General features: G+C 35.7%; 1 protein-coding gene across 4 annotated transcripts in view; it reads left to right on the forward strand.

Annotated features, from left to right (window-relative positions):
* TMEM161B (transmembrane protein 161B) overlaps positions 1-22,280 on the forward strand; it is a 69,150-nt gene that overhangs the window by 17,017 nt on the left and 29,853 nt on the right. For 2 of the 4 annotated variants that reach the window (XM_056112501.1, XM_056112500.1), the window contains exons 2-3: positions 16,801-16,884; positions 19,683-19,780. Coding sequence is in view for 2 of the 4 variants with exons in the window: in XM_056112498.1 (XP_055968473.1) it covers positions 3,585-3,688; positions 16,801-16,884; positions 19,683-19,780 (286 nt within the window). In the remaining 2 variants the exon portion in view is untranslated. Of the gene's footprint in view, positions 1-3,584; positions 3,689-8,243; positions 8,264-16,800; positions 16,885-19,682; positions 19,781-22,280 lie in introns of those variants that run through there. The other 2 variants (XM_056112498.1, XM_056112499.1) reach the window with 2 other exon arrangements.

The following is a 22,280-nucleotide window of genomic DNA, read 5'->3' on the forward strand; positions in this document are numbered from 1 at the left end:
CTTGGTTGAACAGGCTCCAAATTGTACAGTTATACACTCCACCACTACCACCGTGTTTGGGCAACACCTGTCAGTGTTGAGGGACTACTCCTGGTTTTCTGTACTCAGGGAACCGTTAGTAGTGCTGGGGATCATAGTGTGTGTGTGTGTGTGTATTTTGCAGGGGTTCATACCAGCAAGACATTTGTTCTACTGCTTAAAAATCCTTGATTTTTGTTTTCCCATTGCGGTTTATTGTTTACTAGTGATTATTTTAGCGCTATCTTGTTATACCTAGTACTTGCAGTAAGGAATAAGTGCAGTAAGATGCTGCTTTCCCCCAGTTCTTCACAGTCTATCTATACATTTCCTTCAAGGATGTCTTTCTGGAATGCCATTTAATACTTGTATCACTTATAAGATGTGGCTGATAAAATTTCTGCTCTTACGAGATTTATATTTTATTATGTATGTGTTTGTGAGTGGTTGTACTAGGTACTCTTAAAGATTCTATGATACTACCACTTATTTCTTTGAAAGTTAGGTTGAAATTTCCCACGAAACTTCCTGGGACTACGAAATTATCTTTTGCAGTTAAGTTTATAATCTCAAGTAGACTAACCTTTTGACATACTTGTTAATATATTCTTGGCCTTCTACCTAAAAGAGGCCTTTATAATGGTATTCATTGTGTGGAGATTACAGAACTTCTATCACAAACTATAGAGAAAATAGGATAATAAATTCTAATGATAGGAAGTGTAAAAGTGAAAGGTAAAAATGTGACCTTTGATATTCCATGAATATAAAAATGGGCAATACTTTAACCCAGTTGGTAGAATTTAAGCATTTGCATATGCGCAGTAAAACCCATAGTTGCTGAAAGTTTTGAAGACAGTATGCCTATTTGTTTATTTACTTTTGGATTTTGGGCCACACTTGATGGCCCTCGGGCTTATTCCTGATTCTGCTTAGGAATCATTCCTACTGGTGCTATGGGGTAACAATGTGCAGGGATCAAGCCAGGTTTGGTTTGATCAAATCATTGTTCAAGGCAAGTGCTACCCTTGTATTATCTCTCCAGCCCCCAAAACAAATCCTTGACTTTTGATATTGCCTAAGTACTTTTGAAATAGCTGATATTTTAAATACGATTGAATTAATAAGATAAGTGCTTAACTTGGATAAAATTGGTTGAAATGTGAATGAGGTTTGTATTTTCAAAAAAAAAAATAAAGATTTTTAGATATATCTTGAGTTATCAGTACAGTTCCAGCAAAGTATAACATCCATTTTTGTGTATGAAAATTCTCACATGACTTGAAGGATTTCATTTGGTATTATAACCAGGGGATTTTTGAATATTGTTGAGAGTTATACACTGGATGCTAATGATGACAGCCTGAGTAAACATTTCTTTATCTAAAGACTTTGAGGTTACTTTGGCTTTCACACTTGTGAATGCTCAGAATCGAAAAAGTAGGCATATTATTTTGAAAGCTTCCTAAGAACTAGCTAGAGTAAATTAAATTTATAGAGGATGGGGGGGAAATCACTATTTAACCTCATTTCTTTTTTTTAAAATTAATTACTTTATTTATTTATTGAAACGCTGTGGGAAAAGTTACAAAGCTTTCAGGTTTAGGTCTCGGTCATGCAAATATCAATCACATTTCCCTTTACCAATACTTATTTTTCACCACGAAGAACCCCAATAACCCCCCCCCCCAATGCCTGTGGGGCAGATGAATTCTAGTTAACACTCTATCTACTTTGACTAGCTTCATTGTTTCAATAAAAGTTGCACCATTATTATTTAGACTTTACACCCTCCCCGCCCCCCCAAATCAGCCATGCTGAAAAAGCATTGTGAAATGATTTGCTTTCTACAACTGGGTTCAAGAATTAAATGATGTCGCGCGGCCGCTATTGCAGCCACGCGGTTTTGGATTTCTGCTATTTTATTTTTTAACCCTGGAAGTATTTCTACTGAGTCAGATAATTAAGAGATTGGTTTCTGTGCTTCTGGGGCTGTGGCCGTTCTGGAGAGCCGCTCGTGGGGAGCAACTGGTGATCTCGGTAGGGCGTGAAGGACGGGCCAGAACGCCTCCCCCACCATGAGGTTTCAGTTGCGCCCCCACGCCCGGCTCAGACCTGCTCTCCACAAGGCTCCCATGCGGCCACCATCTTTCTTTCCAGAGAGGAGAGGGTGAATGGAGCAACAGCCTTTCCCCTCCGGGCAGGCATGGTGGCCTGGATTAACGCATAGTCCGTTCGCTTTTCTGCTCCAAGCTGCTGGTTTTCTGCATTAAGTCTTTGTGCTTCTGGGGCCGTGGCCGTGCCAGAGAGCCACTCCTGGGGGGCAACTGGTGACCTCGGTAGGGCGTGAAGAACGGGCCTGAACGCCCCCTGTCCCATGAGTTAACCTCATTTCTATATCCGTAAATAAAGCATGTAGAACTGTCCTCCCAGTGTTCTTCGATTTGCATGAGTGGGCACCAGTAACATCTCCATTGTGAGACTTGTTAACTGTTTTTGGCATATCTAATACATCACGAATAGCTTGCCAGGCTCTGCCCTGCGGGCAGAATACTCTTGGTAGCTTGCTGGGCGCTCAGAGAGGGGTGGAGGAATTGAACCTGGGTTTGCCGCATGCAAGGCAAAAATGCCCTACCCGCTGTGCTATCGCTCCAGCCCCATATCCTAAATTAGATATTCATACATAATGAAGATTATTATCTTTATAATTTCTTGGGAATGTTAGTTAAGAGTTGTGTTAATTTTATTTAACTTTTTGTTGTTATTCTGGGGCCATACCTTGTTGTGTTCAGGACTTACTCCTGGCTCTTAACTCAGATCGCTCCTGGCTGGGTGTGGAGGTCCATATGTGGTGCTGGGAATTGACCCTGGGTCTGCTCAAGATCAACTTGGGTTGACTTAGTGCAAAGCACTTCACCTGCTTTGCTATTTCTCCAGCCCCAAATGTCTGCAAATTAATTTTTAAAAGTTTATTTTACATGGATATAAAACTCTTAGCATATAGGTGAGAGTAATATGCTAAGTTTAAACATAGTTATGAATGCCTAACTGCCACAGTAATACACATTTTATTGAATTTTTATTGAATTTCTATGAATTACAAAATTACTCATGATTCAGTTTTAGGGAAACTAAACTAAACACCACTTCTTTCACTTGTGTCTTGCTTTCCTTCACCAATGTCCCCAGTATCCTTCCCTCCCACCAACCTGCCTTTATGCCAGGCACTCTCTCCCCCCCACCCTTAAGCACCTGTGGTTTACCATACTATTACTGATAAATATCATGCATAGCACTACCATATTTTAGCACCTCTTACTCCTCCAAAGTGACCACTTCCCTCTGCCATTCTCTATTTTCCCCCTTTATCGTTCTCCCAACCCCACACTGCCCAGTGGCAAGCTTCCTACTGAACACCAGTTTTCATGCTCTTCGTTTCTGTAATACACATTTTAATAGTAAGCTCATTTTTTAAACTATAATTTGCGAAAGGGTATAGAAAGTTTTCTAGCTATCCTTAAGTCTAAATTCATTCATTAAAATTGTTTACTTTTTTTTTAACGCAGGGCGTGATAGGTATTCAGCTGGTCGTTACCATGGTGATGGCCAGCCTCATGCAGAAGATTATACCTCACTATTCCCTTGCTCGATGGCTTCTGTGTAATGGCAGGTAAGGCAAAGACAGGCTGGTTGTGACTGCCACTTTCAAATCTCTTATGTAGTTTACCAGGGTGGTTAACTTCCTAGAAATGAAATACTAGTTTCTGTTTTCTAAAATTATAGCAATGGAAAGTGAAGTGAAATATCAAATATGTTTCATCTCTCCTAATTAAGGTATTAGTAGTTTATCTATTAAGCACGTAAGTAATTGGATTATATTCAAGAATTCAGGCCCCAGCTTTCTCCACCCCATTCTTTCCATGGTCTCAAAATTACCACATAATTTTTCAGATTTAAAAAATATCTATCTGTAGGGAATTGAGACTATAAATTGAATTACTTAAATATTTTTACTATTTGGAGAAAGGGACTTGGGATATATTATTGTGTTTGAGAGTATTCCAAGAGTTTGGGGTATTTTGTTTTACTACAGATGATTTTAAATTTTACTTTTATTAGGTTGTGTGAAGTTATTTTGTAGTAATTTTTATTTTGTAAATTCACTAATCTCCAAACCTTCCACAAAGCAGCTAAGTTGTCATGATGAAATTTATGCAGTAAAACTTAAAAAAATTAGGAGTTGGAGTTACGGTACAGCGGGTAGATTGCTTGTCTTGCACACGCCTGACCCCTGGCATCTCGTGGTTTTCTGAGCACTACCAGGAGTAATTCCTGAGTGGAGAAGCAGAAGTAAGAGTACCCTACGCATTGCTAGGTGTGCCCAAAAAATAAAATGTAATAATTAGGTTAAATATAGAATAAAGTATGAACTGATATATGCTAAAATCATGTGTAATTATGAAAAGAAAGTTGCTAAAAATTTAATTCCATGATTATAATATTCGTCTCCAATAAGAAAACATTGATTTGGAGCGGGGAAAAGAATGCAGCGGGTAAGGTGCTTATCTTGCATATGGCCAGGCTGGGTTTGATTCCCATATTTCTGAGCCTGCCAGGAGTAACCCCTAAGTGCAGAATGAGGAGTAAGCCCCAAGTACAGCTAGGTATGGCCCCAAAACCAAAAATATAGAAACAAGAAACAACACGTTGATTTATGCCCATTATCTTTTGATTCTACATTTTCATATTATAAAGTAATAGTAACTTTTATTCTCCTAAATATTTCATACTGCAAAACAAAAAAAACTAAGCCTTTACTTCAAAGTTTCCATTTCCACCATAGAAATTTTTCCCAGTGGGGTGAGAGCGATAAGGCGCTTGCCTTGCCAGTAGCCAACCCGGGTTCAGTCACTGGCATCCTATATGGTCCCCTGAGCCTTGCCCGAAGTAATTTCTGCATGCAGAGCTAGGAGTAACCCTTGAGCATTACAGGGTGTGGCACAGCAGAACAACAACAAAACAACTATCGCCCCCCCCCCAAAAAAAACCCAACAAAAATGCCTTTCTATACCCTTAAGGCATTTAGCGTATAATCATTTTATGAAGTGATTACTATAGATTGTTAAATCTAACATGCATGTTCTTACATAGAAAATAAAAAGTAAAGAAGAAAAAGGCAAAGATTTCCTTGTGATTAGGATTTCTGATAAGTGATAACAACACTGGTGATAAGAATGCTTGATTCTGCCATAGACTTTAGTTTCTGTTTTAATTATTCAGTCTTTCTGCTTTACTTTTTGCATATCGATGTTTAAATATTGAAAATTTTATTTAGACTTTTCAGTTTTTAATACCTACATGTTTATGTGTGGAATGTGAACATGGTGTTTAAAAATGTGTAAATATTCGTATGAATATTTGAACATCTATCACAGCTAGATAACTGAAAAATAGTCATTTGTAATTAGTTTTGTAGGTGTGTGTCCTTCGGTTTTGTTTACCTTTCTTGCTTTACAGCACCCCCTTTTCATACTGTATGGAAGAATAAGCGTCAAGTGGGCGAATTATCTTTAAAATATCATTAATGGAATCTGATTCATAAACTAGATAAAATACATTAAGATAGTTTATTTTCTATTAAAAGTTGAGTATTTTTGGGTTTCTGTTTCTGATGAGTCATCAGATTCTCTTGGCTCTAAAGATCTCGTGCATCTTGTGCTATTTGAGTCTACAGACAGTTTTCCATGGCCTCATATAACCTACTTTCTACTTGTTTCTATAAAATATGTCTTGACCTGTAGGCATTGAAACTTCAGATTTTGAAAAGCTGATTCTTTTCTGTTCTTTACTACTGGAATAATATAGAATAATTAAAATCTTTAGCTTTTTTGACAGGTTTGTTTCAGATAGTATACATACTGCTATTTTTAGGGTGAGTTCTTTATATTTAGCATGAAAGTTGATGTTTTTATGATTTTTGACTTGGCATTTGTAGACACATTAGCTTTAGTGCTGATTAATGCTGTCTCTAATGTCAAATCAATTCCCAAAAATTTCAGTCAAGCTTTTCTAGTAATAATTTTTCTTTTGCTATAGTTTTCTTTCCTCATATTTTTTTTTTGTGGGGGGTCTGGGGGGCAGAGAGGTGGGGATTGTTGGAGTGAGGTAGAGATTTGGCAACAGTGGTGGTCTTCAGGACCTTACTCCTGGCTCTGCTCAGGGGTCACTCTGGGTGCGATGCCAGCAATCAAACCAGGCAGCACCTTTCCTTCCTTGTTAGTGAGTAGAGCTGAAGAAACCTTAGTTTCTGTGCATTATCTTTATTACTCTGTTAAATTGTAAATAAATCATAATTTTTTAAATTGTGGTTTCTCTATTGTCAGCATGCAAATTAATCTTTGTTAATATCTCATTGACGTCATTGAACTCTGTCCTGTTTGGAATAGAGGATTTAACATAGAATCTGAGTCTTGTTACATTGCTTGATTAATGAGTAAGCTTGCCATTTTTTTGAATAAGTAGATTCCTGGAAGGAATAAGTAATTTTTGCTTGTAGATTAGCATCGTGTTGATTTTTTTTGTGTATAAGAACATTGACTATTTTAAGTTCTGTTATGATGAAGACTGCACTGCCATTTGTATTGTAGATACCCAATTTTTAAAAAGGAAAAATTACCTAGGTTTATTTTGTTCTATTTACTAAGTTATAAAAAATTCATCCAGTGAAATTCTTATTTCTGCTCATTTCATTTGGATCTCCACAGTATGAGCTCAGTGGGAAAGGAAATGGGTTGAGGTATAATATGACCTCAGAGAGTTATATCCTAATTTTATACGATTGTCTTTTAGTTTCCTCTGACAGGTATCATCAGGGTCAAATGGGGTAATCAAAGAGTGATTGGGCAGCTGTCCAGGTAGATCCTTCACAAAGTGCTGTTTCAAGAATTCAACTAACCTTTAAGTGGTGACTTGGAGATTCTAAGCTTCTGTCTCCTGTCTTTCCTGCTTCGTTGCAGTAGTCTGAGGTGCTGCTGTGCCAATAGATCTGTGTGCCAATTAGCAATTGGGCTATAAATCATTCTGGAGAATCTAGGGATCAGGCTTAGAATTAGATATATCATTTCTACCCATGCATAACTATCCACTAGTTACAGCCAAAGGACTGAAGAAACTGGTAAATGACTGAAGAAACTGGTAAATATAGTTTTTATTTTAGTAAAAGGACTAATGTCTGTTTCTTTTCTGATAGGTGGTACGTATCGTCTGCATAGTCACAAATGAAAGAACAAATTTTAATTTCACTCTCATTCACATACTGAGCAAAGCTCTGGGCTAACCCTGCAAGTTTGCTACACAGTTTAGTATTTATTTAATTTATGACTGGCTGTTCATCAATTTGCACAAGCTCCAGCAATGGAGTTTTGAATCTGGTGGATGCCAGCTTTTTTTCAATAGCTGAGTTCTGTTGGCAGTTGGCAGAGTAACTTCTTCATGGATTATTTTTTATTTTTTTTACCTTGTTCTCCTTAGCTTTTTTTCCCCTCCCTAGTCTTTTAGAAGATGTCATTCAGGTTGTATGTTCTATATATTTTCACTTACTACATTAATATGACTTATTCATGACTATGTAGCCACCTTTTATTATAAACTAAATTATGAGGCACATCACTTGTTACGTTTGATACCAAAAGCAAGCTAATTATGAAGAAATACTTATTTTTCAAATTAGACTCTCATCTCACCGCTTGAGATGAAATTTTTTTCGCATCACCAAATTATGTTTTGCATTCCATTCTTCTAGTATTTTAGTAGAAAAATATCTTTCTAGAAATATACTTAGTTTTTCATTTCTGTGCCTGTTTTTTAATAAGACAGATTTTCTCGAAAGGACTTCTATTTTAACAAGAACTTAATTACCAAGATCTCTTCTGCACATAACCTGTGAACATATATTCCTGACCCTGAGAGACTCAACTCTCAAAGTATCTAGTGTTTTGATTTCTCTAGTCTTCCCACCTTCCCTAAACAGAAGGAAGAAAAAACTTGAGAAATTGATTTCTCTTACCATTAGTGTGAACTGCTTCACATAACATAAGGAAAAATTGTTCTAAAGATTGCCCACATTGTCTGAAGATGTTAGTTCTTTTTCCAGCATACCACTGAATTTTAGATAGTCTGTACTTTCTATTGTAATTAAAGTTCCTTTTTGTTTTGAAGTTTGCTTGGCTCCTCTTTTCATGGAGAGGTAAGTGATAGGTTACATTCTTTGTACATTTGAATAGTGGGTTTTGCATGATGAGTAGGATTTTGCTTCATCTCTGTAATAGTTTCTTTGCTGAACCTGCTTTCCATTTTCCTGATTGTTCAGCTCAAACCTTCTGCATTTTTCTCTATCCCTTTATCCCCCTAGGCTCTCTCTTTGGTCTTACTTTGGTCTGCTCTTTCCCTTCATATGTCCCTCATTGAAAATACATTATGGCCAATTCTGATTTGTTTCATCCTACTTTGGGTAAAGAGGGTGTTACAGCACCTTCACATTCAATTGTTTAATTCTTTCTGCCTGTTCTCTTTTGCATGTTGCCTGATCTAAGAATTGCAATTTCCCTTTGGTGAAAGAAACCTATTATTCAAATGCACAGTAGGTGGGACCTATGACCTAAGGGAAAGGTTTAAACCTTCAGCTACTCCTCTTTTGGAGGAATGCCTGAGTCCTTGTTCTCCTTGCTTTAGCTTTCTTAACTTCCAGTTCCAAGAACCTCATGGTATATTTTATTAAAATTTCCAGTGAATGAGGAAGGAGCAATTGTCTATACAAAGGGAATCTTAACTATATGTATTAAGGAGCTTTATGTGTTTTAAGTGCTTTTTGCTTTTCCTTTGGGTTTTTTTTTTTTTGTCAGATTTTGGAGATTGAGAATGGAAACTGAAATTACTTATGGTGACTTCTGTTACATACCTTGAAACAGAGTGATGTACAATTGTTTATGTATTAAATGCTTTGTTAACTTGCCTAATACTAAACCTTTCTGTATTTGTTCAGTGTTTTAAGTTTCCATTATAAATTTCTGAAATTCTAACTATTTTTGTAATTTAATGTCACATAAAAGCATGTTGACTTCATTACTTTAGACTGTATTGGCAGTCAGAACAAGTGAAAGTAGGGTGAAAGAGAGGTAGATGTTAGGCCAGAGCAATAGTATACAGTGGATAGGGCGTTTGCCTTGCATGCAGCCCATTGAGTTCAATCCCCAGCATCTCAAATGGTTCCCCAAGCACTGGCAGTAATTCCTGAGTCTAGAGCCAGGAGTAGCCCCTCAGCATTGCTGGGTGTGACCCCCCCGAAAAAGAAAAAAAAAGATAAATGTCATAAAATATGCTGAAATTAATACATTTAACTTAAATCAAGAGGTTCAGTTTTTTGGTTGGTATCCTGTTAATACATCTTATTTAAGTTAATTTTTTTTCTACTACAAACAGTACTTGACTGTGATGTAGAAAAGATGTAAATTACAAAAGAGAAAAGTAAATAATATTTTTGTTCTTATCAGCAAAGGACAATCACTGTACATGTAATTTCTTCTAATCTTTTCATTTTTTTCCTTTTGGTTGTGATTAAATTGCATGGTTGTGACTATATTGCATTTGCCTTTTGTCTATCTTGGTAGCATAAAACATTTTTTCTTGTCTTTTTGTAGCAATTATTATTACTTACTAAATTGATTCTAATGCCTAATAAACATTTAGACATTTTCAAAGTTCATATTAGAAGGGCTTAGTATAGCAATTGCAAGAAGATTGCAGAGGTACTTTGCCAAGACAGACATACTAATTAATAATAAAGGCTGAAAATTTTCAAGTTTGAGACTGGAAGTACAGTAAATGGGAATGATATGGAATGGAATCATGCTGTGCACACTAATTGTTGAAGAAATTGATGTTATTGTCCTTACAGACTTTGAATTTGTAGTCTTAGAGCTTAAGTGGCCATTCCTTGCTGTTTAGGTTTTATCTTTCCTCCAGTGCTTGCCTGCCTTGGCCTCACTCAGAGTTATTGAAACCAGGGACTGTCACTGTTATCTTCACACAATCAAGTCTACAACTCTAGGAAGACATGACACTTCATGTTATGTAGTTTAATTTTGTGCCACGAGGAAGTGTTTTGTCTGTCACTGCCCAGTTCCTAGATTTGTGCTCTGTACCCCATCTCTTTAGCCGTTATCTAGACATTGTTTCATCGAACATTGCCTCTCTGTTATGCCATTAATCACTTTATTTTTGAGAAATTCTTGTTCGCATATATTATGTGTGTGCGTATATATGTCTGTTTGTATCCACACATACACATATATATAGTCGAACACACACACCCATATATATATATGTAACTGTGTATATAGTTTAAGAATTCCCATTAAAATAACCACAACCAATCAAAATCAGAATTACAGCCCCTCTTTCCTCTAAAAACCAAATGTCTTCCATAACTGTTTTCTTAGCTTAGGCCTATTTCCATATTTTTCTCATTACTTCCAATTTATTAGCATGGATTGTTTTCATAAACCTTGTTTTCTCATTTTTTACTTTCTACTATGCTTTATTTTCTCCTTTTGTGATCTTAATTGCTAAGGATTTAAGTATGACAATTATTTGATGACCCCAAATTATCTCTGAACTTTAGAATCTTTAACAGTTGATATTTTCAGTTGCTATGCCATAGGCACTAAAAAAAAATAGCATGTTTAAATTCTTGATTTCTCTTGCTCTTCTACTGTATCTAAGAAAGTGTACCATCTCTTACAAGTGAGAAATGTAGATACAACTCCTTATTCCTTAGCTTTTTTTAAATCTTAACCTTTAGTCCATTAGTAAAACCTGTTGCTTTGACATTCAAAATAAGTATCTGCTATTCTTGCGTCTCTGTTTCACAGACCATATAAAGTGGGCTTAAAATTTAATTCAGATTAAATTTCTCTACCTGCTTTTAGACCATTATAAACCTCATACCAAAACCCACAAAGCTTTGTGTGATGTACTCTCGAGCACACCTGGTAGTGCTCAGGACTTAGTCTTGGCTCTGTGGTTATAGATCACTCCTGGTGGTTTCAGGGGGTCTATATGTGATGCTGGGGATTGAATATGGGTCAGCCAAGTGCAAGGCAAGCACCTTACTTGCTGTACTCTCTCTCTGGACCCCTCTTATTCTTTGGTCTCCCCTGTGTTTCTCTTTGCATGTGGTAGTACTGCTTCACTGACCTTCTAGGTAGTGCCTCCCCTTCACCCCTGCCCCCAACCCCCTTTTCTGTACTTTTGAACCGTCCTGTTCTCTGCCTGGAATGCTTTTTCTTCTGTACTAATCCTTTCATCTCTGGAACATTACCTCATCTAATTCCTAAGACTTGTATGTCTGCTTCTCACCACTTGGTACTTTTTAAATAACAATTTATACCATTCCTGGTGCCTGTTAAATTCTGCACTAATTAGAATATAAATATCAAAAAAGTAGGAGCATTGACTTTATTATATATGATTATATGCCCTTTACCTATTAAGTACCTAATCATGTGCTCCATAAAGGTTGATAAATGAATGAGTAAATAAATAGATGGGTAGGTGAGTAACACACTAAAATAAGTAGTTCTAAAAGCATTCAACGCCCTTAGGTTGCAGCTTTGGATTAGGTTGCTATTTAAAATGATCTCCAAGTGTAGCTATAATTGTTGCTAATAAAGATGACTTGAGTTGTCCAGGGAGAACTACAATAAAAGCAATCTATCTTAGAAAAATGGGTTTGCAAAACAAGATTAGAAACAAGATTAGGTATGTTTCAAAAGAAAATTGATCCTAGAAGAGGATTTCTAAGTATTAAAAAGTATTAGATAACTCTAAATGTAAGCTATTTTTTCTATACTAAAATTACCTCTACTGGTTACTTATCTGAAAAGCTTAAACAACCAATTTTTGTCTTTTTAAATGAGCTTTTTAGGTGTTCTTCTAAATGTTGTACACTAACTCCATATCATTCGTGTATTCTGTGTTTGTGCTTTACTTACTGCAACTTATTTGTAACCCTCACATCTGTATACATGCAGTAGATTTGAGGTCACTTATGTATGCAGAGTGGCAAAAATTTTGAGTGGCCTGACACCCCATGTTCTAATCTGAAGCCTTTTTGTTTCATATTGTAACCAAGTATTTTTGTTGTTTTTTCCCAGTCTGTGTAAGGTCTTCCACATTTTTGCTTCCTGTTGGTGGTTTTGCTATTTAAGGTGATCTTCAAGTGTAGCATTAAAGTGCAATATATTGTTCCTATATACAGAAAGCTATCTGTGATGTGCCTTTGGAGAATATTTGCCACAGTGACTTATAGAATCAGTAACATCAGGGAAATACTTGATTTAAGATTACAAATGTTAGAGAAACTTTGTTCAGGCATGAGTTATAGTGCAGCTGCTCATGAATTCAGTGTTCCCAAATAAACAGTATACATTTAAGTATAAATAAAAACATATAAAACAGTTGAGTATTGATTACTGTTGAAAAAGTTGTGACCAGAGGCTTTCACGAACCTCACATTACTTCCCCTAGGAGTAAAACCATGTATTTCCCTATAACAGTAGTTCGTTGTTTATAGAGACTAGAATATAATGACTGCAAATAAAAAACAGTGACTGTAAGTTAAAATTCTGGACTTTAGAGGCTGGAGAAGATAAAGATAGTACAGCAGTTAAGGTGCTTGCCTTGTATTCGGCTGACACGGGTTCAATTACCAGCATCCCATTTGGTCCCTCAAGCCTACCATGAGTGATTCCTGAGTGCAAAGCTAGCAGTAACCCCTGAGAACTGCTAAGTGTGGTAAACACACGCACGCACACACACACACACACACACACACACACACACACACAGAGAATTCTGGGCTTCATTCAGAATTTCAGGAAGGTTTTCCTCATTCATGTTAATTATAATTTAGGGGTTTTGGAGGACTTTGGAGGAATTTTGGAGTGTATTATTTTGAAATCTTGAAACCAAAAGAAGACTTGGTTTTACTTTGTGATTCTTATGAGCATTTCTCTATCCCAGTAACTGTACTAGTTTTGAAGTAGACTAAAAAATATGAATCGTTAAAGTTTGAATTCAAAGGGCCAGAGTGATAGCACAGTGTATAGGGTACTTGCCTTGCATGTGGCTGACCTGGGCTTTATCCTTGGCTCCATATATGTTGTCCTGAGTCTCTTCAGGAGTGATTCCTGAGCACTGCTGGTGTCACCAAAAATAAATATATAAATTTTTGAACTCAGGAAAACTTTCAGTTAGGAGAATGTCCCATTTTAACTCAACTAGTCTGATAACCACTGCGGTTTAATTTTTACATCATCTGCCTGCCCAGAATTGATAAAGACCTCATAGGATAAAGATAAAAATCCTCCACAATAATTACCTGGCTATCTATGACAAGTGCAAGTTCTTGGGATTCCCAAACCTCTCATGCTTCTAATTGGTTTCTAGCAAACACTTCAGGTTCTGTAGTTTAATGGAATAAGAACTCAAGAAAAGTGTTGTGTTTAAGGTTAGGTTTCATTATATAAATGATATATGTAAGAGCAGATTTGGGGAAGAGCTTGTGGTTTCCATTGCTATATTGCTATAAAGTCAACACAAGCTTTGTCCAGAGGTTTTATGGAATTTCACCACCTATGTATGGCTGGAGTGATAGCACAGCGGTAGGGCATTTGCCTTGCGCACTGCCAGCCTGGCCAAGCCAGGTTCGATTCCTCTGCCCCTCTCGGAGAGCCCGGCAAGCTGCCGAGATTATCTTGCCCGCAAGGCAAAGCCTGGCAAGCTCCCCATGATGTATTCAATATGCCAAACACAGTAACAACAAGTCTCAAAATGGAGATGTTACTGGGCCTGCTCGAGCAAATCAATGAACAACAGGAGGAAAGTGACAGTGACAGGAAAGTGACCTATGTATGATTTAAAATCAAAGGGTACGTGATTGGACTGTCTCTATCCCTTTCCATAGAATCCTCCATTCTGCTCATCTTGGTTTATATTTCTGGTGACTAGTCTCCAATTTGATGATAATTGGGAGGACTACTAAAATTTCTCCTATTGATATAATGAAACTACCTTATTTAGAAAATTTCTAGCAAATCTAAGTTTTTTTCTACGAACTAGGATCGAGTACCCTAGGAAGATTGCTTTATATATGATAAAATACGAGTTTGTCAGCTAGGAACATTGATTTTTTTTTTTCAAAGCAGAGGAAGAATTCCAGATACCAATATATAAAAATGTGGAATAAAATGGCAATAAAATTTTGCATTTTCAAAAGGGTTCAAGATATAGTTCATGATACAGGAGATACAATGGTTCTGGGCCTAGAAAAATTTTCAAAAGAAATTTTAAAAGTTCTCATTTAAAAATTCTAAATTTTCTGTTCTACTACCCTTGAACTCTTTTTTTTTTTTTTTTTTTGGCTTTTTGGGTCATACCCGGCAAAATGCTCAAGGATTACTCCTGGTTCTGCACTCAGGAATGACTTCTGACTTCTGGCGGTGCTCAGGGGACCATATGGGATGCCAGGTTGGCTGCATGCAGGGCAAATGCCCTCTCCTCCAGCTCCAACCCTTGAACTCTAATCCATGGTTACTTAAAGAAGCATGTGTCTGGTGTTGGGGAGGGGGATTGTTGAAACAGGCTGGAGAAATAGTGGTCAGTTCATGACAGGCTTTGGGTCCGAGGTAACAGTCATGTACACATTTAGACCTTGTAATCTGTGTCTTTGAAAGTTTTCAAGCAGATTAGACAATAATATAATGAGTAGATAATGATTATAAGGAAATCCTATATACCCATTATAGTTAATACAGATGGCCAAATTTTTCTCATCTCTGAACCCCTTCAATTCTTCCACCCCCCACAAATTCATTATTTTGTGGCAGATCTTAACTATTAGATTGTTATTAGTACCATTAATTTTAAAAATAATTCCATGAATTAAGTTGTTTTGAAATAAAGTATTTCAGTATCAGATTACTTTATTGAACTAAAGTGTTGAAATAATGGAAGATTTTTTAATAATTGAAAAATTAAAAAGTCTCACCATCTTAGGTCTATTTCTACTTTAGAACAATAGGACATGATCAAAGTACTTACTTGCTGCCTTAGTCATTGCTTTACCTTCTGAGAAATCTTGGAAAAGTTTCAAACAGACATATGCCTTGAAAGATTTGCAGTATGGAATAGACTTGCTAATGGAATGCTTTTGAAGAGATGTCCCAAAGGTAGGGAAAGTAGTTAGAAATCTCACCATTGTTAGAGGTAGGGAGGCAGAGTTTCTGCCATTTAAGATTTAGAGAACAGATTAATCATAATGTGGAGAGGGTACATTGAAAATAAAATCTGAATACCAAATTTAGATGCCTCATACATCACTTAAAGTGACACAGGAATTTTAGATTATGAAGGTGATTGTTAGGGAGTAAAGAATTATTTGTTTGGATGTTTGGATTGTGTGATTAAGGTGAATATATTTAGTTGTTGAAGCCCTCACTGAAGTGGGTTAAATATAGATAAAGGGTTTTATAAATAGCAAGGATTTCTTCAGTTCTCAATTCTCAGCAAAGTTTCAGAATTCTCCAACTAAATTAAAGGAGACCAAGCTAGCAAACTGAAGCAAAGTTTTCTTTCAATTTTAAGTGTTTCTGAAGACTTCTTTTTAAGACAGCTTGGATCTTTCTGCGTTAAAGAATGGTTGGAGAATTCTAACAATTCTGATATGTTTCTGTAGGTTCACCTGTGGAGTTCATTCCATTTCCTTTTTAAGAGTGACTGTGTGTCTGTGTGCATGTGTGTCTATGTGTGTGTGCAGGGTGGGGTGGTGGTAATAGAGAAATTGCCAGAGTAATAGTGGATCCAGATGCCACTCTTGATAACAGTCAAACTGACCTGTTGGGTCAATTCAAGGGCTACAGGATTTTATGCTGGTTGGACCTGTGCCATACCCAGCCAGTACTGCTGCGGGGACCTTGTATTGCAGGAGATCCAACGAAAGTCCTGTGCATGCAAAGCATGTTCCTCAATTCCTGTGCGCTCTACCTGGCCCATTTACTTTTAATAGTAATCCTATATTTTAATATATACTAATACAATGACAGTGTTTTTGTTTGTTTTGTTTTTTTTGGGTCAAACCCAGTGATGCACAGGGGTTACTCCTAGCTCATGCACTCAGGAATTACTCCTGGCAGTACTTGTGGGATCATATGGGATGCTGGGAATCAACCTACATTGGCCACATGGCAAGGCAAACACCCTACCCACTGTGCTATCGCTCCAGCCCCCACAGTGCCAGTTTTAAGAAGAAACTCACAAATGAACAGCTTTACAAGATTTGCCATTTAGTAAGTGCTTGATAAAAAGTAGCACTGTCCTCCCATTGTTCATCAATTTGCTCAAGCGGGAACCAGTAACGTCTCCATTGTGAGACTTGTTACTGTTTTTGGCATATCAAATACACCACAGGGAGCTTGCCAGGCTCTGCCTTATGGGCGACATACTCTCGGTAGCTTGCCGGGCTTTCCGAGAGTAGCGGAGGAATCATTGGATTTAAATCTAAACCCTTGAAAAGCTTAAACTAATATGTTTCAGATGGGAACTTTCCATCCATTATTACCTTTAATATTGCCATAAGTAGGAATTCTGGAAGTAATTGTAGAATAAATTAATATTTATGCACTTTATTTTAGTTGCTTTGTTTTAATGGATTTTTTCCACTCTTAGTTTGAGATGGTATCAACATCCTACCGAAGAAGAATTAAGAATTCTTGCTGGAAAGCAGCAAAAGGGAAAAAGCAAAAAAGACAGGTAAGTCATTTTCATTTACATATTAGTTTTTAAAGATTTAACTGTTTGACAGAATTATTGTATAGAAAAGTATTTGTTTAATGTCAGAGGAAAATTTACCATTTGTTGTAAGCTGTTGATACATTTGATGGAGTCCAAAGTATAAAATGATATATTAATCATCCTTTAAGTTGTGGTAGTATAATATAATAGGTAAGCACAGAAAAGTGATTCACTTAAAGGACAGTTAACTTTATTCTTTATGATAAATTAGGAAAAAATATAGCCATATTAATTTTTAATACTAACATTAGTCAGTCATATATTTACCCTACAACTCATATACAGGTATCAGTTGGCTAGGGTTCTTCTCTAGGTTTTACTCCACCTAGCAAATTCACCGTTATTGTCCTCTTTTTCCTCATTATTTACTTTTTAGCTCCTTTTTAGCTGCTGGCTATTAATTCAGTATGGAAAGATTATCAATAAAAGTGCTCCTCAGTGATCTTCATTGATTTCTCAAGAATAACCTCTATGAGTTGACCTTATTTTTCTCAGCGTTTAGGACCTGTAACTATGATATTAACATACTGAATATCAAAGACAACATATTAATACTGAATCTTATACATACCACCATAAAAATTAATGTTAATCTAGGCCAGTGCTTTGAAAAAATTACTATTTAGCATAAAGTTAATAATTTCAATATTCTCACTTCTAATTTAACTACTGTTCTGTTTTTCTTGCCATTCATTACAAGCACTGAAGCACATTGGAATTTTAGGTGTAATTCATCCTTTGTATTCTGAAATTATCTTCTTTTCTAAAAGTACTGCTGCCTTAACAATGTTCAAAACAATTTCTAATTTTACTTTTCTGTACTTTTCTGTACTTTTTTTTTTCTGTACTTTTCTGTCCTTGAAATTGATATCAGCTATTGACATTTTATTATTGATGAAACGATAGATAAGAAATGATAAATTTCTCAAGCTCACATAGTCAAAATTTTGCTTCAGATTTTTTTTTCTATTTTCCTTTTTAACAATTCCATTTTACCTATTCATGGCTATTGTATTCAGCATTTGTAGAATTTAGTCATGTTTACTATTTTATGATATTTGAAATCATTTTTTGTTGGGTGGGGTCAGCATTAGGGTCTACTCCTAGCAGTGCTCAAGGGAACACCACTATTGCTAGGGATTGAACTGGGTCCACAGCATTCAAGACAAGTGCCTTAACTTTCGCTCTTTTTTTTTTCTTTTTTTGGCTTTTTGGGTCACACCCAGCAATGCACAGGGGTTACTTCTGGCTCTGCACTCAGGAATCACTCCTGGCAGTGCTCAGGGGACCGTACAGGATGCTGGGAATTAAACCCAGATCGGCCGTGTGCAAGGCAAACGCCCTACCTGCTCTGCTATCTTTCCAGCCCTGCCTTAACTCTTCTACTGTCTCTTTGGCTCCAAACATTTGAATTCTTACATGAAATGTGTTAGTAGTCTTATTTTTACAATTTATGTGCTTTAAATTTACAAAAGAATGTATTAGCAACACTCATATATATTACTATGAGATGCTTTTTTAAAAAATTTTTTTAAAAATTGGATATTCATGAGATAGACCATCACAAAGCTGTTTATGATTGGATTTCTATCATACAAGGATCCAGCACCCTTCCCTCCACAAGTGTACTTTTCCCACCAGCATCCCTCAGCCCCCAACCCCCAGCCTCCCCCTATCTGAGGTACTTTCCTTCTTGCTCTCTCTCTTCTTTTCCTTTTGTGCATTATGGTTTGCAATACCTGTGCTAAAAGTCATGTTGTATGGTCAGGGCATTCAGCATTTTTTATCAGGATTGTAAGACTGGAGTAGCTTTTCAGTTGGGTGGAAGCTTTGGGGTGTGGAGTGCCTGCTGAGGCTTCCAGAAGTACAGGGAAGTGGGGGGAGTTAGTCCACCCTGACCCCCGAGAAAGCCTGGACATTATGAAATAACTTTTTATTGATGTGAATCAATTTTTTTTATCAGGGTTTTCACTTTATTCAAGCATGTATACAATGGGGCCTGAGCCATAGAACAGCAGGTAGGGCATTTGCCTTGCATACAGCTGATCTGGGGTCAATCCCCAACATCCCATATGGTCTTCCAAGCACCACCAGGAGTAATTCCTGAGTGCAGAGCCAAGAGTAACCCCCCTCAAAAAGAATATATACAAACTTGTTTGTTTATATTGTGCTAACAGCCAATTTTAATTTTTTTTCTATTTGTCTCTAAAAATTTAATTTGAAAGTAATCAAATTTAGATGAACCTTGTAATATTTTTTGTTGGTTTCCTCCATCTTCTTAAAAGAAACTTCAGGATAGCCTTTCATGTATCTGACTTTCTCATATACATAAATTTTAATATATTTCTTAAACTGTTTATAGTACAGGTCTGTTTAAGGTCAACATGTGTGTGTTCATATGTATTTCAAAGGATATTTGTATTTTTTAAATTTGCTTTTACTGTTGTGCTAAAAAGAGGTATTAAGTTATCTTTAAATACATAAGAGGTAATAAGAGAAATGGGATGAAATGATAAGGTGGCAGTCAAGATTTTTATTTCTGTCAAAATTTAGGTAATTCCCAAGTAATCTGTATATTCCCGTAAGATTACACATGTATTTTCATTCCTTTAAAAATATCTACCTAAATTTTATCAAAATTTTTGAAATTCTATTTTTCCACTGTGAAAGTTAAACCCTACGTTGTAATTAGTTTGATTCAAGTATTAAATAACAGTGTTGGTAACTTGCTTTTTGTGTCACTTTTTGATTTTTAGGAAATACAATGGTCACATTGAAAATAAGCCTCTGACCATTCCAAAAGATATTGATCTCCATCTAGAAACAAAATCAGTTACAGAAGTGGATGCTTTAGGTAAGGGAAGTCTTGATCAAGTGTTCTGTAAATCTTGGCTTTATATTATGCTAGTAAAAGTACTCTTACCTATTGTTGCCAGACTTTTTTTTGTTTTTTAATCAATAAATTCATTATGTAGAATTTGAACCTAAGAATTTAGGTGCTCAAAATAACTATTTGAAATGAGTTTTTTCATTCACCTTCCTTGTAGTAAGCATTATTTTTTTCTGTTATTCAAAGGAGGCAAATTACACAAGCTTGTTACACAGTTTTTATTAATGTTGAGAACGTAGTTTCATTTTTCATTATATACTGCATATATTATATACTGTATATGGTTTTTTGGCATTATATACTATATATAGTTTTTTCCTCTATTTTTATAATTGTGTAATAACTATAATGACTTTAGATTTATCTGAAATTATCTTAACCCTTGAGGAAATAGAAGGCATTTAAAATGCTGGATTCAGACCTGACTTTATATCAGAATCACTTGAATAGCTTTTTAAAAATAAATATTCCTTTACCTATTCTTAGAGATTCAGTGCATCTAGAGTGGGTGCTGGGAATTTGCATTTTTAAAAAGATTCAAGTGTTTCTGATATTTCATTGGGCATCAGCTCTGTTTATAAATAAAGTGCTAAAGTCACATTTTTTTAAATGTCAGTTTTGTAATATTGTAGAGTCCTCATATGAATTGGGCCTACTTGATGTAAATTAAACTGCAGATAAACCTTAATATATGTATCTAATAGCTGATACATTATTTTGTAATGCAAAGTAGTATCAGTATACATCTAGAGATCATGTGAATCTATGGAAAAATGTCCTAGGAATAATATGATCAATTGCCATTAAGAATGTCATCTGTTCTTAACTATTTGAATATTATTTGTCATTCTCATTTTTTAAAAGTTTATTTTTGATGCAAAATTTAGGACAATTAGGAAGTAACTTTGATATTTGGAGTAGTTCTTACTCTTATTTATCACTCAACAGTATCTTGTCTAAGTATTCATAAGACATAAGCAAACATGAATGTGTATGTGTGCGCGCGCGTACGTGTGTGTGTGTGTGTGTGTGTGTGCACTCTCCATAATTTTGTGATTCAGGTTAATAATTTTTTATTTTTACTGTTAATATGAACTATTGGTTAGCTAGATTAACAGTAATTGCTTGAAGTTGAGTATATCTTGTTTATATAGTTATAATGTTGTTGTTTATATATTTATAATGTTGTTATGAACCTCAGAATTATTTGAGGTATGTAAGTAATCATCACATCCTGCTAGCGACCACCTTTCCCCCTCACTCGCAAAGAAACAGGAGTTAAATAGCTTGGCCAGAGTTACATGCCAAATATGATAGCTAGTAAGTGAGAACTTGGGATGTTGTAGTATATTCTAAAAATGGAAATTAAAGCTTTAGCATATAGCTTACTTATTATTTTGTTTCATTTTACATTAAAATATTTTGGTACCTGTGCTTAAACCCAGGGCCTCATACATGCAAAGTCTGTGAATATGTCTGGGCTACACCCCCAACTCCCAATATGACAGTTTTGACAACTAATTGCAAATTGTGCTAATTTTAACAGCTGACCACATAATAACTGAGCATTCCAGTTAATCACAATAACCCCGGAGATATTTTATTTATACTTCAGTAATCTTTTTGTGAAGGGAGTAAATGTGTTTTTTCTTTGCGTTTTATTTTTTTTTAATCATTTGTGAATGGAGTGAGGGTGTGGCTATTCGGTACTCAGGAGTACCATTTTCCTACCATTATTATGTATGATATTATAGTATTATGTATGGTATTATTATGTATCATATTGAAAATTAAGAAATACAATACTTGGTTTAAATTTATAGCTAAGTATAATTTGTACTTTTGCTAGTTGTATTAGCAGTATACAAATATCTATCTTGAAATAACAATCTATTTTGTTATGAGGTCCTCTTAAAGAACACACAAATATTTAAATGTCATTTCTCTGTTCTGGCTTCCCTGGAGGAGCCCTGTGTGAGTGGAGCAGGCATGAAGAGTTAAAAACACTAAGTTTGTTATTAATAGAAATTGCAAATATAATAATATCTTGTTATCTCTCCATTCTTTTTCATCCATCAATCCAAGAAGTTCCCTCCATTTCTCTAGAAAATTTCCTTCATTTCTTCCACAAAGTTATTTTGAATGACTAACTAGATGATTTTAAAGGGAGGTGAAGTCATCAAGGGGTGGGTATCTTAAAACCACTCTAGAATAAATCTTTTAGTAACTATTTAGTCTCTCACTATTCACACACACAGTATTTAATTATTTTTTTTTCTGAATGTTAACATAACTTGAAGTAGTTACAGAATTTTTACATCATAAACAAAATTAGGAATTTTTCATGTTACCCTCATAGTTAATGTTTCATTAGTTTGTTTTGGTATTTTTAAGCAAGTCTTTGAGTATTTTATTTTTAAAGTACTTTTTCTAGGGACCTAAGTGATAATACAGTAGGTAGGAT

Source organism: Sorex fumeus, unplaced genomic scaffold (genome assembly GCF_029834395.1).
Source record: "Sorex fumeus unplaced genomic scaffold, SorFum_2.1 ptg000018l, whole genome shotgun sequence".
Lineage (NCBI taxonomy): Eukaryota > Metazoa > Chordata > Mammalia > Eulipotyphla > Soricidae > Sorex > Sorex fumeus.